This window comes from Poromitra crassiceps, assembly GCF_964638095.1.
Source record: "Poromitra crassiceps genome assembly, chromosome: 27".
Lineage (NCBI taxonomy): Eukaryota > Metazoa > Chordata > Actinopteri > Beryciformes > Melamphaidae > Poromitra > Poromitra crassiceps.
This window is the reverse complement of record NC_139650.1, coordinates 4,196,770-4,214,269: the sequence shown is the minus strand read 5'-3', so window position 1 is coordinate 4,214,269 and position 17,500 is coordinate 4,196,770. Positions and strand designations below refer to the sequence as shown.

General features: G+C 45.7%; 1 protein-coding gene across 1 annotated transcript in view; it reads left to right on the top strand.

Moving 5' to 3' along the window:
• The window catches only part of srgap2 (SLIT-ROBO Rho GTPase activating protein 2), a 52,637-nt gene that overhangs the window by 8,327 nt on the left and 26,810 nt on the right, over window positions 1–17,500 (top strand). The window contains 2 exon segments of the mRNA XM_083661730.1: window positions 7,241–7,403; window positions 16,030–16,092. Coding sequence (XP_083517856.1) covers window positions 7,241–7,403; window positions 16,030–16,092 — 226 coding nt within the window.

Genomic DNA, 17,500 nt, shown 5'->3' with positions numbered 1-17,500 from the left:
GATTATTCGGTAGAATACTCGATTACTAAAATAATCGATAGTTGCAGCACTAGTGATGCTACTCGGCCAATCAAATAAGCGAATCGTTTCTCTCTATTGCTTCGTTCTCAGTGGTGCTGCGAGAGTGTGACACACGGACGGAGGGGAGGCGAGGCGAGAGATAGTAATTTCACATGGTGTGCTCAAAAGAAACCACTCTTACATGTCCATTCATTGTTCTTACGGGCAGATCAAACCCCGTATGTCTCGTGTGAAGTGCGGTGCGATCCTGACCTGTCTATGGAAGCGGCGCCACACATGAGCAAACACACATACACACACCAGGGCACACTCATTGCCCAACGCAACGGCATGCGAGGTTTGCATTGCAATTGCATTGATCGACAGACAGACAGACAGACAGACAGACAGACAGACAGACAGACAGACAGACAGCTCACTTCTCTCAAGAGAAAAGGTTGTTTGTCGGCTGAGAGTGTAAATGTGAAATGGAGTGAAGAAAAGGGGAAACTTATTTCTCTTAAATTAAAGCACTTCATTTTAACTGCGGTCACGCCATCCGCACTTTGGGGAAGCGTAGTCGCGCTGTCTGCACGTAAAATTCATTGAGCGTCTCCTTCGCTTTGTACGGTAAAGAGTGGGTGAAGCCCTCATGGTGCCTTCAGGTACCCCTCGTACACTCAGAAACAGATACTAATGGCCACATAGCTTGTTGTAAACAGCACAGATAATGTTTTTCTTATCGCTTTCCCCTGTTGAAATGCATACATCTGTCATTAAGGCTACTTTATTGTTCGAAAACATAAAATCAATTCGTTTTCTGCAAACTCCACCAGATTCTTGCTCAGAACTCCCCAGTCTACCTACCTGGTGATTTACAAGTGGTTTTACTGCAGCATTTTGGAATAATCCAATGTCAAAGTCATATACATTACGCATAATCTGACACACTAGCAAATCCTCTCCCTCTTCCCACTCAAATTAGCAGCACACGGGCCTATGCCAGGTTTCGACCTGGCCTTGTTTGTATGTTTTTCTGTTGTGTCTGTTTTTTAACTGCCTGTATTTATACCTGTTTAAACTCCCTGCAGTCAGTCATCCCTGGTTTTTTTCTAATCCCCCCCCATCTTCTCCAAAAGTACAAGTAATGTATTACTTTTTAAAGGAGTAGTCAGTAATAAGTAACTAATTACACTGCCTGAGTAACTTGCCCAACACTAAAGTCGCCCAGTGTGCGCCATATGACTTCCGTGGGGCCAGTGACATTTGAGTGTTTATCTTGTGATAGCTGAGGCCTCCGAGGTAGTCAGGTGATCTTTCAGCCAGGGACAGGCCAGCGTAACTGCAGCTATCACCATGGTGATTTTTGGTGGGCAAAGGGCGACGTGTCACATGGAGAGTGTGTGTGTGTGTGTGTGTGTGTGTGTGTGTGTGTGTGTGTGTGTGCATGCGTGTGTGTGTGTGTGTGTGTGTGTGCGTGCGTGCGTGCATGTGTGCATGCCTGCGTGCGTGTGTGTGTGTCTCTTGTTTGTGCATGTGTGTGTGAGAGAGGAAGGAAGGGAAAGTAGGGGCATTCTGGAGCAAATAGAGGAAGTGCAGTTCTGGTCTTGGGCAATGACAGAAAGAAAGTCCGAAATGGAACCAGGCAGACGGAGCAGAGAGAAGTTGGACTGGAAAGACGCACACACATTAGGCCCACATGATCACTGTGATTGCTCAAGCCTCTGATAAACATAGAGTGAGTTGGAAGTGGGAAGTGGGAAGTTCCAGTATGTTAATTTATTGGTTTTGATAATACCAGGCGGCTCGAGGTTGGACAGATGAAGCCGCGGAAGTGATGCTAAAAGCTGTAATTCCTTGATTGGCCACTTGAGGCTGCCTCCAAAAGGCAGTCGTTCCCCGTTCACCCCCGGGTTAAAATGCCCGGTTTCACAACAGGATTATGGCCCAATGTAACACGGCTGCGGTACGGCTCGGTACCGCTGCCGGAACAGTCCATGTTAATAGATAGGCAACACATCCAATAAAACATACACACGACACCGGTTCTATTTGTGCCGGATCCGCACGCGTCTGACAAGATTACATGGCCGCCGGTCTGTTATGAGCCACACGGAGCTCTGTACCGCATCTGGTGGACATTGGCCTTAAGGATGTTTAAAGCCTGCTGCAAAATATGCGTCTATGTAGCTAATGCCACCTTTCATAACAACTGTCCAGGGGGTGAATTTTTATAGAACCCATCCGTTTATAGACTTAAATCAACGATAGAAAATACTGATTTCTGCGTGATTGACAGGTCGCCTGTCCAGTGATCGCGCAGCTTGCCGATCACGGACCAATAGCAGGCGGAGCTGCGACTCTGTGGGAAAGCCCTGGTCTTGTGCCATCTCGCTCAAGACCTCCAAGATGGCGACGGCCACAGGCCCATACTCTAGGCTTCAAAATGGGAGTCCAAAAACCACTGGGTGACATCATGGAAACATGACTTTGGAAACAGGCGAGTTCAATTCACAGTTGAAGACTTGTACTCACTGTGGGTTGAAAACAGGACAGAACGTGAACTTTCTTCTTTGTCTTAAAAGTTTTCACAACAAAACAACTGACTTCTCACGTGCGGGGGACGCCCCGGCGTCATTAAACAAGCGCACCCAGTGCAGAGAAGCACTAGAGCGGAGGAGGGGGAGGAGGAGGCTTCTCTGAGTCTGAACTGGGTGTGCTCGTTTAATGCCGCCGGCGCGTCCCCCACGCGTCACGGTGAGTGGACCTGGTATGTTTTATTATTAAAACGGCAAAAATTGAATTCGAACAGATAATTAATTACGATGATCCGATGTCGAAGGCTCAGAGGTCGATGGGGGGTCGGCCCATTACAACCCTACTATGAATAATACACTGTTTTTGTTTTGTTTTTGCCCCTCCCCCTCACTATTATTACTGCTGGTGAATCATCTGACCATCTGAGCAGTGACAGCCAGTACCAGCATATCACATCACTCTGAGTCATCTCATCAGAGCCTCCCACACACACACACACACACACACACACACACACACACACACACACACACACACACACACACACACACATACGCACACACTATACCGCTCGGTCAAAGACGTTCTCTGTCTGTCTGACCTTCTGTCTGTTTAGGTCACTGCTCCACTCTCCTGACCTGTGTGTGTGTGTGTGTGTGTGTGTGTGTGTGTGTGTGTGTGTGTGTGTGTGATGTAAGTGCCTCGGAGCTCTATGCTGTCACCATCCAGTTAACGCTGCTCTTACAGGGTCACAAAGACCTTCTTTCATCCACTTACACTCACTCATAATCTATTTTACCCACTAGATCATCTGTGGATCATCCATAACAGATAGACACGCACACACACACACATACACCACATACAGTACGCACACCACACACACACACACACACACACACACACACACACACACACACACACACACACACACACACACATATACACACGCACACGCGCGTGCATGCACACACACACACACACACACACACACACACACACACACACACACACACACCGTAACGAGCAGTGTTGTCATGTCAGCAGAGCAGTGTGGCTCTGTACTTGAAGCAAAGACAATTAAAGCCATTAAACTATTAGAGCGTTAATAAAATCATTACTCTTTCATCTCTCCTCTCCTCTCCTCTCTCCCTCTCTCTGCTCTCTCTTCTCCTCTCTCCCTCTCTCTGCTCTCTCTTCTCCTCTCTCCCTCTCTCTGCTCTGTCCTCTCCTCTCTCCCTCTCTCTGCTCTCTCCTCTCTTCTCTCCCTCTCTCTGCTCTCTCTTCTCCTCTCTCCCTCTCTCTGCTCCCTCCAGCCTCTCTCCTCTCTCCCTCTCTCCCTCTCTCTGCTCTCTCCTCTCTCCCTCTCTCTGCTCTCTCCTCTCTCCCTCTCTCTGCTCTCTCCTCTCTCCCTCTCTCTGCTCTCTCCTCTCTTCTCTCCCTCTCTCTGCTCTCTCCTCTCTTCTCTCCCTCTCTCTGCTCTCTCTTCTCCTCTCTCCCTCTCTCTGCTCCCTCCAGCCTCTCTCCTCTCCTCTCTCCCTCTCTCCCTCTCTCTGCTCTCTCCTCTCTCCCTCTCTCTGCTCTCTCCTCTCTCCCTCTCTCTGCTCTCTCCTCTCTCCCTCTCTCTGCTCTCTCCTCTCCTCTCTCCCTCTCTCTGTTCCCTCCATCCTCTCTCCTCTCCTCTCCTCTCTTCCTCTCTGTGACAGCTGTTGTTGTGGGGCAGTCCTGTCTCTTCCCGCTGGGTTTTGTACCCTGGCTGAATCCTCTGTTTGGGCTGGCTGGCTCACCTGGTGTGTGTGTGTGTGTGTGTGGGTGTGTGTGTGTGTGGGGGGGGTGTGTGTGTGCGTGTGTGTGTGTGGGTGGGGGTGTGGGTGTGGGTGTGTGTGTGTGTGTGTGTGTGTGTGTGTGTGTGCGCGCGCACAAATGTGTCTGGACGTTGTTGCCCTGCCTGCCTCTGATCCAGGAGTGTTGCCTCGTCCCGTGAATACACCCCGGACTCTTCAACCTCTTTCAGCCTAAGGAGCCCTTTGTTGATAGAGAAACAGAGCAGGGACCCTACGATGAAAAATCAAATCATATTGTGTTGCCTTTTAGGCCTGGCCTATAATAACATTACCAGTCGGCCGCGGCGTACATTTTAAGAATCATTGCCTTACAGTTTACGTTGTACATGAAGTAGGACAGTGTTTTGTGACTGTGTGTGTTTTGTGTGTGTTGTTTGTGGGTATGTGTGCGCGTCAGGTTTGAAATGTCATCTCTCTCATCCCTGTGTGCGTGCATGTGTGTCTCCACTAGAGTTTGGCTGGACACCTTGCTTTCATGGCATGCTTGACCTACATGTGGTGTTTTTCTTTGAGTATGGATATGCGAGCCAAGGTTGGACGAGGCTCGTTGGACATGTCAGTGATTTAGCATCAGCGTGTCTCTGTTGCCTCGCCAGTCTGGCGCAGTTAGAAGAGAGACAATCTGCAGGCTTTGCTCGGCTCCCTCTTCCCAGGAGTCTCTGCCAACTCAAACTCAGGGCAGCCTGCTCTGCAGTAGGGATGTTCATTTTGAAAATTTTCCAAAATCGATAATCGGTGAGAATTAACGATCAATTATCGATTATCGATTTTATTAATACTTAGAAAATTTTCAATATTTTCAATTTTTTTTTTTTTTTTTTTTAACAAAATGAATGCCTATGGCAGAAAATACGAAAGACAACGTGTTCTCCTCAATTAACTCTTTATTTCAATGTGTCTCCTCTCCAACACTGCTGTCCCCGGCGCATGCCGGTGTGAATTTCTCATGTTTAAAACAGTTTTGTTGGCAGAAAGGCCCGTGCCCAGCCAGAAAACTAGAGACTATATGAAGCTCCACCTCACGTTAGTCGGCTGTGCAATGGAGTGGGGCGAGGAGGAACGAATTCCACCCAAACCTAGTCCAAATTTTTTTTTTTTTTTTTTTTTTTTTTTTTTTAATAATTAAAAAATCGATCCAAATGCCACAGGATCGATTCCAATCCTTAACGATCGATTATCGATTTTCGATAATTGATGAACATCCCTACTCTGCAGTGCACCCTAGCTTGCTATGAAGCAGCCCGCCCCATTCCTTCCTAAATGAACTCACGACCAAGACGTCAGCTGATGGACAGGCAGACAGATCACAGCCGGACGTCAGCTGATAGACAGGCAGACAGATCACAGCGGGAATGTGTTTAAGCCCATGTCTCCTGTAGGGATGGTCTGAGGAATACCAAAAGGGGCAGCTGGTGTATTTTGCGTGTGTGTCTGTGAGAGAGAGAGAGAGAGAGGGAGAGAGAGAGAGAGAGAGGGAGAGAGAGAGAGGAGGGGGAGCAGAGAGAGAGAGAGAGAGAGAGAGAGAGAGAGAGAGAGAGAGGAGGGGGAGAGGGAGAGAGAGAGAGAGAGAGAGAGAGAGAGAGAGAGAGAGAGAGAGAGAGAGAGAGAGATAAATAGGTCAACGGGTTTACTCGACATGCCAGTGTGTGGTTGGCACGTGTGTGCGCGTGTAGTTTGATGAGCTGACGCCTCTTTGCCAAAGTAAAGTGTAAATTGTTTGTGTCTGTGCTGTTTTATCAGTTGGCGAATTTCCATCTCATTAACATCTGACTGCAGTGTTTCCCTGAGGATGGAGCTGATGAAGCACGTGTGGAGCACTCATAAAAAATGCTTTTTTCTTCGTCTTTTTTGCTTGCAAAGCGCCCTGCCTAGTCTAGTAGGAGAGACAGTCAATACAACTGCATTTGCCAATAGGGATCTATTATTCCTGTATTCCCACAGTATTCCTATAATATATAGTGTTCCTATAATATAATATCATACTACTCCTATATAGTTCCTATAGTACAAAGTTTCTTGTTTATATGCTTTACTCACAGGTGTGTGAATAGACCTTATTCGATTGACGTCACTCACGTACGGGCACGCCCACCGCCGCCATGTTCTCGACATAACGCAGCAGCTCTTAAGTGACGGCCTATGTAAGAGCAGCGTTTATAGGAAGCTAGCCGCCGTTAGCGTTACCTGTATCGTTCCAATTGTGTTCGGATGGTGACCTGCGTTACACACGGCTGTAGTAATGACAGCAATAAAGTCCCCGTGGTTTGTTTCTATCTCTACCGTCCACAGACGTGAAGGGAGCGAGACTGAGGATACGTCAGCAGCACAGGAGATGTGTGGATAGTTAGGAGAGACAGGTGAAACTTTCTGACAGCTCCTCACAGCAAAGTCTGTTCACCTCGTTTTTTCTTTTGTTTATTATTACAGGCATTAACGGCAGCATACAAACAACAACTCTGGCGTTTTTATTGCTGTCATCACCATCGCTGTAATGGAACAGAAACGACAATAAGGCCGTTACCATAGTTGTCAGCTGCAGGACGGTATGTCAACAATATGGCGCTGTCCGGGGTTAGCGAATAAGGTCTATTGACCTGGATATGAAGCGTCCATAGCGCACAATAATATGAAGTTAGTTTCTAAAGATTTTCTTTTAATAGTTAGTAATTCACCACAGCGGCTGCCATATTTCAGCAGCGGTGGTGTGCTGCATATAGACTGCCAAATGAAGACTGTTGCCACTGATGAAAGAAAAAAGAATTTTGAAGATGAAAGAGACTTGGATCAAGTGATTTCCATAAAAAAAATGTTCTAAGACCCCTGTCTCTCGCTCTCTGTCTCTCTCTCTCTGTCTGTAGGAAGGAGCAGAGCATCTTGTCTCCAGTGAACTGCTGGAACCTGTTACTGGTGCAGGTGAAGAGGGAGAGCAGGGACCACGCCACTCTGTCTGACCTCTACCTCAACAACATCATCCCCCGCTTCGCCCAGGTCAGCGAGGACTCAGGACGCCTCTTCAAGAAGGTAACACACTCTCTCTCACTCACTCACACACACACACACACACACCACGGCTTTAGTCTGACGGGGGTAGGGGTGTGTCTGTGTCGTATCGTTATCGTTACAATTCATATTCATATTCAATTCTAGCGTGAATAGGATCGATACCAGTTTCAGTTGGTCTCTTCTACGTTGTAGCCATTTCATCAGTTGTTACCGTCAGTGTAGCAGTGTTCAACTTGACTCAAAACACTGTTGGCCAACTGAAAATCTCACCCGGAGTCTGTCTGTCTGTTACATAAATGAATTCAGATTTAGCCTATTGATGATGCATTCACCTCATAAATCATGACACACTGCTCTCCCCTACATGAAAGTCCTTAAACCGCTTTTAATAATAAAAAGAGTTGGTATTTGCATCGATATCGGTGATTCTGGCTCTGTATTACTTGGTATCAGATCAAAGACAAATGTATCGCCCACCCGTTGCCAAGATAGCCTGATGTTGCTGTTTGACATACTTCAGACTACACCAAATACATTAAAAGGTCTGCCTGAAGGCATTTATTTGTCTTAGACTCTTTTATGTGTTCTCCTTTTGATAACTAATGTACTAATGTCATATTTTTTCACTTACACTCACTGAGCCCCCCTGTTTGGAGCCCCCCCTGGGGAGGCCTGCCTCCCACTTTGAAAGGCTCTGATTGTTGAAAGAGAAAAAAGCGTGTCAATGGATAAATAGTGGTTGTGAAAAAGCCAGGTGAAATAGCATAATGTAAACACTTATGAAGAAAAAGCCAGGTGAAATAGCATAATGTAAACACTTATGAAGAAAAAGCCAGGTGAAATAGCATAATGTAAACACCTATGAAGAAAAAGCCAGGTGAAATAGCATAATGTAAACACCTATGAAGAAAAAGCCAGGTGAAATAGCATAATGTAAACACTTATGAAGAAAAAGCCAGGTGAAATAGCATAATGTAAACACTTATGAAGAAAAAGCCAGGTGAAATAGCATAATGTAAACACTTATGAAGAAAAAGCCAGGTGAAATAGCATAATGTAAACACTTATGAAGAAAAAGCCAGGTGAAATAGCATAATGTAAACACTTATGAAGAAAAAGCCAGGTGAAATAGCATAATGTAAACACCTATGAAGAAAAAGCCAGGTGAAATAGCATAATGTAAACACCTATGAAGAAAAAGCCAGGTGAAATAGCATAATGTAAACACTTATGAAGAAAAAGCCAGGTGAAATAGCATAATGTAAACACTTACGAAGAAAAAGCAGGTGAAATAGCATACTGTAAACACTTATGAAGAAAAAGCCAGGTGAAATAGCATAATGTAAACACTTATGAAGAAAAAGCCAGGTGAAATAGCATAATGTAAACACCTATGAAGAAAAAGCCAGGTGAAATAGCATAATGTAAACACTTATGAAGAAAAAGCCAGGTGAAATAGCATAATGTAAACACCTATGAAGAAAAAGCCAGGTGAAATAGCATAATGTAAACACTTATGAAGAAAAAGCCAGGTGAAATAGCATAATGTAAACACCTATGAAGAAAAAGCCAGGTGAAATAGCATAATGTAAACACTTATGAAGAAAAAGCCAGGTGAAATAGCATAATGTAAACACTTATGAAGAAAAAGCCAGGTGAAATAGCATACTGTAAACACTTATGAAGAAAAAGCCAGGTGAAATAGCATAATGTAAACACTTATGAAGAAAAAGCCAGGTGAAATAGCATAATGTAAACACTTATGAAGAAAAAGCCAGGTGAAATAGCATAATGTAAACACTTATGAAGAAAAAGCCAGGTGAAATAGCATAATGTAAACACTTATGAAGAAAAAGCCAGGTGAAATAGCATAATGTAAACACTTATGAAGAAAAAGCCAGGTGAAATAGCATAATGTAAACACTTATGAAGAAAAAGCCAGGTGAAATAGCATAATGTAAACACCTATGAAGAAAAAGCCAGGTGAAATAGCATAATGTAAACCCTTATGAAGAAAAAGCCAGGTGAAATAGCATAATGTAAACACTTATGAAGAAAAAGCCAGGTGAAATAGCATAATGTAAACACTTATGAAGAAAAAGCCAGGTGAAATAGCATAATGTAAACACTTATGAAGAAAAAGCCAGGTGAAATAGCATAATGTAAACACTTATGAAGAAAAAGCCAGGTGAAATAGCATAATGTAAACACTTATGAAGAAAAAGCCAGGTGAAATAGCATAATGTAAACACTTATGAAGAAAAAGCCAGGTGAAATAGCATAATGTAAACACTTATGAAGAAAAAGCCAGGTGAAATAGCATAATGTAAACACTTATGAAGAAAAAGCCAGGTGAAATAGCATAATGTAAACACTTAAGAAGAAAAAGCCAGGTGAAATAGCATAATGTAAACATTATGAAGTCGACGATGCATTTCATAATGAGCAGAACAGATGGATCATATTGGCATTGTTTGAGAGCAGCTGTTGAGAGTAGCTATTTGTGAAACGATAGTCTTTCTCACAAAGCAGTGATTATTGACACGGCATCAGTGAGTGCAACCCAAGCCTAGACCCACATCAGCGTTTTGCTGTGTCCATCCTGCTCTGCAGCATCTGTTGTCTGTCTGGGCTGATTTAGTCACATGACAGCCAGTCACCTGATCCTCTGGACCGCCCCGCGGGACACAGTCTGTCTTATACACTAGTCTCATTCTCCTCTCCTCTGATCTCTCCTTTGCATGTCTGAGGGACACAGATAGGAAAAGTACACAGAAGTACTGATTCAACTTGTTTACTCAAGTACAAGTTAAAAAAAGTGCAGGCTCTGAAAGAAAGTATAAAAGTATATTCTACCAGCTGTTTCTGTGCAGAGCTAACTGAAACTCACGTCATATTAATGTAATTCAAATCTTAAAAGATCCCCTCCAAATGTGTTTTAAGATGTAGAAAGATGATACTTTCATAATTGGTGTCATATGGTGCACATAATGATATGAAAGCTGGGAGAGCGTGAGACACGAGAGACAGACAAACGACGACGTTACATCATTTTTGTCTGATGTGCATTAAAACTAAAGGAACTAGCCTGTTTTGAAAATGTAAGGAGTAGAAAGTACAGATATTTCTGTTAAAATGTAGGGAGTAAAAGTAAAAAAAAGTTGCTAGAAAATAAATACTCCATCTCTGCTGAGGGAAAAGAGATGGGCCCGACTGAGGGAGAGAAGGAGGAACTCTGCGAGAATAAGAAAGAGAGGATGAACTGAGGGAAGTGGAATAGAGACACGTCTGCTTCACAGCTCACTCTAACCTGTGTTAAAGAGCATGACTGAGTCTTCTCCTGGGAGCCATCATGATCCATTCATCTCCAGGCTGAACACGTTAGACCAGAGACAAAGTGTGAGAGAAGGTGCCTCACACAGGTACTGTGTGTGTGTGTGTGTGTGTGTGTGTGTGTGTGTGTGTGTGTGTGTGTGTGTGTGTGTGTGTGTGTGTGAGAACTTTGGACCTTCAGAGTGAGGACATTTTTGTGAGGTGAGGTCACTTTGGCCGGTCCTCGCTTCTTTAAAGGGCTAGCGGTTAGGATCTGAGAGTAGGATTGAAGTTAGGATTAGGTTGAAGTTAGGTTTAGGTTGAAGTTAGGATTAGGTTGAAGTTAGGATTAGGTTGGCGTAGAGGTGAAACGCTATGACAATTTCACCTCACGATTACAGTGACCAAAATTATCAGCATATCGCGGTATTCTTAAAATGTGCTGAAAAGGTTAAAAAAAGTACTGATATTGATATATATATCAGTACTTTTTTTAACATGGTTTTATATATATATATCAGTACTTTTTTTAACCTTTTCAGCACATTTTAAGAATACCGCGATATGCTGATAATTTTATATATACATATATACACATATATACACACATTATATATATATATATATATATATATATATATATATATATATATATATATATATATATTCAGCCTCGTCCTAATGCTGTATTTCTAATGTTAACATCAATGGGGCGTTCACAAACATTGAATAAACAGTTATTGGACAAAATTACCACCAAGGGCATAGCAAGCCTAGCGTTACAAACGTTAATGTTTACAACTTACCTGGCCGTTCGCCGATAATATCTGCGTATGGTGAGGGCTTCACGGTTCAACGGAATCAATCTGCGCCTTGTCCTGCTTTGTCTGGAGATTCGCATCCGCCGCCTCCAGTACATGAAAACATTGTTTTCCAGACGCAGCCGTGCCTCGTTTTCAAATTCAACACTTTCCCGATATTGAAAGAGACAAACGATGTAAACATCCCGGGCTTCCTTTCCGGGTGGAATTACGCTATACGCGTCTACTTCCGTCTGGTTGGCATGGATACATGACGCTCCACTCTGTAGAATGACGGCCTGGGCGCGGTGATAAAAAGCTTATGTGAAACGGAGCCGCTCTAGTTGAAAATTGAAACATTGTCGGACGGACCGACGGATGGACGGACGTATTTGACGAAAACGACCAACATTCAAGTGTTGATAACTAAAGAACAGATGAGCTAGAATAATTTATTTGTCTATGAAAGTGGAGTCTCTCTTCTTTCTTTTGAGATATTCAGTGTTTACATATTCATAGAAGAAAATATTCTGCTGGTGTTGAAAGATGAGTGAAAATGATCAAAGACGCTGGCGGTGGCTGGCAACTTTAAAAATAAAAACGCTGGCGGGGAAAGAGTTAAGTCGATAATTAGTTCAATTAGAACACTTCCAGTCAGTGGCATATAAACCAGCCGCACCAGAGGCCGTGGGTCTATAGTACACACACACACACGCACGCACACACACACACACACACACACACACACACACACACACACGTACGTACACACATGCACTTACACACTTAACACCTCTCACGGGGATGCACAGCCCCATGATAGAGAACACATTCAGCTCACACACTTCAATCCACCGTGGTAAGTAGTGCATTACGATGCTGTTTGCTCAGTGGGGGAGTGTGTGTGATGTCGTCAAGAGAGACAGAGACATCGACAGAGAGAGAGAGAGAGAGAGAGAGAGAGAGAGAGACATCGACAGAGAGAGAGAGAAGACATCGGCAGAGAGAGAGAGAGACATCGACAGAGAGAGAGAGAGAGAGAGACATCGACAGAGAGAGAGAGAGAGAGAGAGAGAAGACCTCGGCAGAGAGAGAGAGAGAGAGAGACATTGACAGAGAGAGAGAGAGAGAGAGAGAGAGAAGACATCGGCAGAGAGAGAGAGAGAGAGAGAGACATTGACAGAGAGAGAGAGAGACATCAACAGAGAGAGAGAGAGAGAGAAGACATCGACAGAGAGAGAGAGAGACATCGACAGAGAGAGAGAGAGAGAGAGAGAGAGAGACATCGACAGAGAGAGAGAGAGAGAGAGAGAGAGAGCACTAATCAGTCTGACTGCTTTAATAAGGTCACTCACTCAGTGTAATTTGAACAAAAAGAGAGTCCAGAGGTACGCAGCGAGCTGGACAATAGACATCTGGTCTAGCGTAGTGTGACTGTTTTCATTTCTTTGCGCCATTTTCCTTGGCGGGTTTGTTGAGCCAGGCAGACAACCACAGACAGAGTAAAGCAGTGGTTTTCCAAGTGGGGTCCATGGACCCCTGGGGGTCTGTAACACACACTCACACACACTCTCACACACACCACACACACACACACACACACACACACACACACACACACACACACACACACTCCCTCTCCCTCCCTTCTAAAGGGTTCCCGGCCTGAAAAAGGCTGAGAATCACTGGGGTAAAGGATCCAGAGGTCAAGCCCCATGACTGATAGATATGAGGTTCTGCCATAGCTGATACTGTAGATATGAGGTTCTGCCATAGCTGATACTGTAGATATGAGGTTCTGCCATGGCTGATACTGTAGATAGGAGGTTCTACCATGGCTGATACTGTAGATAGGAGGTTCTACCATGGCTGATACTGTAGATAGGAGGTTCTACCATGGCTGATACTGTAGATATGAGGTTCTGCCATGGTTCTGCCATGGCTGATGCTGTAGATATGAGGTTCTGCCATGGTTCTGCCATGGCTGATGCTGTAGATATGAGGTTCTACCATGGCTGATACTGTAGATATGAGGTTCTGCCATGGCTGATGGCATTTTGACTGGCTGTCATCTGGTCGGTTGTCACCCAATACACGCCTCTTACAGCACTTATGGTCTTTACACACCAAGTCAGAGTTTTTTTTCTGTCCCAAATTGACCGACGTATAAAAGATTATGACCTCACTTGTGTCAATCATCATTGACAAATGTTTTCAGAATCACAACCTTGTTCGATTTTCTGCATTTTTCGCATCAGTCAAAAGTATTTTGCGAGCTGTCTGAGCTGTGTGTGTGTGTGTGTGTGTGTGTGTGTGTGTGTGTGTGTGTTTGGGAGGGAGAGAGAGGCAGAGGAGCAGCTGAACGGAGAGGCAGCAGAGAGACACTGCGTTGTCTCTCTGCTGCCTTCCCCCTGGGCTACAGCCAGCTTTAACCAGGTGAAGGTGCAGCACGCAGCTCCTGTCCCCCACCTGCTGCCATCATCTGCCTTCTCCAGTCCACCTCACCGGGCAGCCCTGCTGCCTGTCACCCACCTACTCATGTTGTAATGTGCATACAGGAGAGGACGAATATTTGTCTCGCATTGCGAATAGAAACGACAAACGTATTCATAAATAAGTCTCTCTCTCCCTCCCTGCGTAACGTGCAGCCTATTCCTCCTCTGTTCCTGACCTTCTTCTCTTGAATAGATGAGTCACGCCTGCTCTCCTCCACGACCCTCAACCTTCTCCCCAGCTCCCTCTGATCGCCCCTCCATCATCGTGTGACCAGGCTCTCCTCTTCCTGCCTTTCTTCACCCGTCACCTTTCACCTCAGCCCCCCCCCCCCCCCCCCCCCCCTCCCTCACCAGCTCACCTCCTGACCCCGCCTCCCTCTGTCCTGACCCCGCCTCCCTCTGTGCCCTCTCTCCAGTAGAAGACAGATGCTCAACAGCATGTGCTGCTGGCCACCTCTCTGACTTCTCTGAGTCTCTTGCTTTCATTCCCCGTGGCTTAGCTCATTTTCTCCATCGACGATCTGTCTCCCTTCCTTGTCCTCTGCTTCCTTTCACCTGTCTGCTGTGTGTGTGTGTGTGTGTGTGTGTGTGTGTGTGTAAGAGCCTGAGGAGGCCACTTCTGTCTTCTGAGTCTTCTGTGAAGTCTTCAGTCAGTGTTGGCCTATGGGAGTGATGTCTGGACTGGAGGATGGTAGCGCCCTCATTACTCCCTGTCCTCCCTCTCTTCCTGTCTCACCCCGCCCTCCCCCCCCCCGCCCACCACCAAATCTGCCACCATTGCCCTGGTGCATCTCTCCTCCTCTCCTCTCCTCCTCTCCTCCTCGGCTCTCTTGCCCTCTCTCTGTCCTGCTCTCTCTCAGCCTCTTCCTGCCATCATTCAGATATCTTCAGCCTGTAGCTTTTAGCCTCTTAAGCCCTCGTCCATCAAGTCCAGCGCCCCTCTGCTCATTATCTGGACTGGCAACTCCTCCGTCCCTCCTGTGTTCCTCCTGTGTTCCACTGGATAACCTGAGCCTGATGGATCCAGGGGGGGGGGGGGGGGGGGGGGGGGGGGGAGATGGAGGAGCAGATCGATGTCTGGATGGATGGACTACAGATGGATGATGATAACGACTGGGAGTAGGGTTGTCACGGCACTAGATGTTCCAACTTCCATACCGATACCCAGGAGTGTGTTGGTACACACTAAGATGTGTGATACCACTGGGGGGGGTGCACATCAAGAGGCATAAAGATAAAGTAAGACAGATGATGGACAGACGCACGCTTCTCCATCATCTAGGCCCGATAAAACTCATTAAAAACTTTGCACTTCCACAGCAGATGACCCCTGTTCTAGACTCACTGGCCAGACTCCCCTCACTTCCCTGAGAGGAGTCTGGCGGCGCAGGTCACCATTGTGGGATTGCGATGGGCGGCGCTTAGCGGCAGTGCCCTCGGAAAATAGTTTCAAACAAGCCAACTTGCCATTTTCAGCGTGTAGCAACGAGCTAGCGTGTAGGTTTCTGCTGTTAGCTAGCTCGTTAGTTAGCGTTGTTGTTTTCACTGAGGCGGCAGGGCACTATTTACAGCGGACACACAGAGAAGGAGGGAGCTGAAGCCGCTCTGATTGACATGGTCGGAGCCAATGACAGAGCTTCTTAAGCGGGGAGCGGAAGTCCGAAATCGACGCTTCCAATGGGAGAGCAGAGTAGAGCAGGGGAGGGCTTATGCCCGCAGCCTGTTTCCTTGCCGCCAGACTCCGCTCACGGAAGGGAGGGGAGGCTGGCCAGCCAGACAACCCCTGTTCTGATCAGCCTATCAGAACACGTTTAGCTTGTTGAAGCAACAGATACCCACCAATTATAGGGAGGGAAAAATCACTACTATGTTCGATTTATTTTTATTAAGAGAAAGCACTGCTGGTACGATACTGTTGCAAATGAGTATTGTATCCGTTTAAAAACTTGAGTATTATTACTTTTGACAACCTTAACTGGGACTGTTTTTCTCTCTCCCATGTTAATTTCTCTATCTTCTTCTCTCGTGTCTCTCCAGAGCAAAGAGGTGGGCATCCAGCTACAAGAGGATCTGATGAAGGTCCTCAATGAGCTTTACACGGTAAGACCAACACCTGCCATCACATCTACCATCTTTCTAGTGATACTACCTTCTTAAAGAAGCAAGGCTTGATGAGCCATTCAAGTCATTTGGTGAAAACTCTTGTATTTTTTCACATCACAGAAACAAAATATATTGCAATGTTTTTTCTAATATCGTGCAGCCCTAATATACTGTGTGTGTGCGGGCGTGCGTTATTGTTATTATTTTGGTGAACTAAACAAAATCACACCTACTGTAGTTTTGGTTTTTAGTTTTTAGTTTTAGTTTTAGTCAAATACAATAACCTTGCTGTGTACCTCCTAATTGATAATCAATAGCAGTTTGATCATTGATATATTACAGCTGAAGGTCACATGTCATCGCCGGCTGTCTGTTGTCTTGCTCTTCTCACGCTGTCACACATGCCCAGTACTACTGCCAAAGCCCCAAGGCTGTGTGTGTGTGTGTGTGTGTGTGTGTGTGTGTGTGTGTGTGTGTGTGTGTGTGTGTGTGTGTGTGTGTGTGTGTGTGTGTCTTTCTGTGTGTGTGTGTGTGTGTGTGTGTGTGTCTTTCTGTGTGCGTGTGTGTGCGCGCGTGTGTGTAATGTAGAGTTAGACTGCGGCCAAGCCCGTAAAAGCAAGTCTAATGCTGTAATTATAGTATAAGAGATAGAAATAGATCTAGCCTGACTGACGTGACACAGACACACACACACACACACACACACACACACACACACACACACACACACACACACACACACACACGTGCACACACACACACACACACACACACACACACACACACACACACACACACACACACACACTGGTGTGTCTCCAGTGTTGGGGGAGGAGACTGGTATGACAGATCAGAAACATCTAATGACAGCTCTGGTGGTGGTCAGTGGAATAAGGCTGACACGGCACACACACACTCAGTGCTTTCATGTGTTCAACTCTCATCACATATCCTACCACCCTGCACAAGCATGCGTGTGTGTGTGTGTGTGTGTGTGTGTGTGCGTGCGTGCGTGTGTGTGTGTGTGTGTGTGTGGCGTGTGTGTGTGTGGCGCGTGTGTGTGTGTGTGTGTGTGTGCACGTGTGTACGCGTGTGTGCGTGTGCGTGTGTGTGTGTATACATGTACATACAAATCAATGCATTTAGTGTGTGTGCAGAATATGACTCACAGCTCAGTCTTCTCTCCCAGGCTTGACTAATCAAATATGCTACAAAAAACTCAGGCCAACATGAAACAAAGACATGTTACTAACTAAAGAGCACATCCTCATAGGCAGGACAGCAACACAAAGTGTGTGTGTGTGTGTGTGTGTGTGTGTGTGTGTGTGTGTGTGTGTGTGTGTGTGTGTGTGTGTGTGTGCCTGTGCCTGTGCCTGTGCCTGTGCCTGTGCCTGTGCCTGTGTGT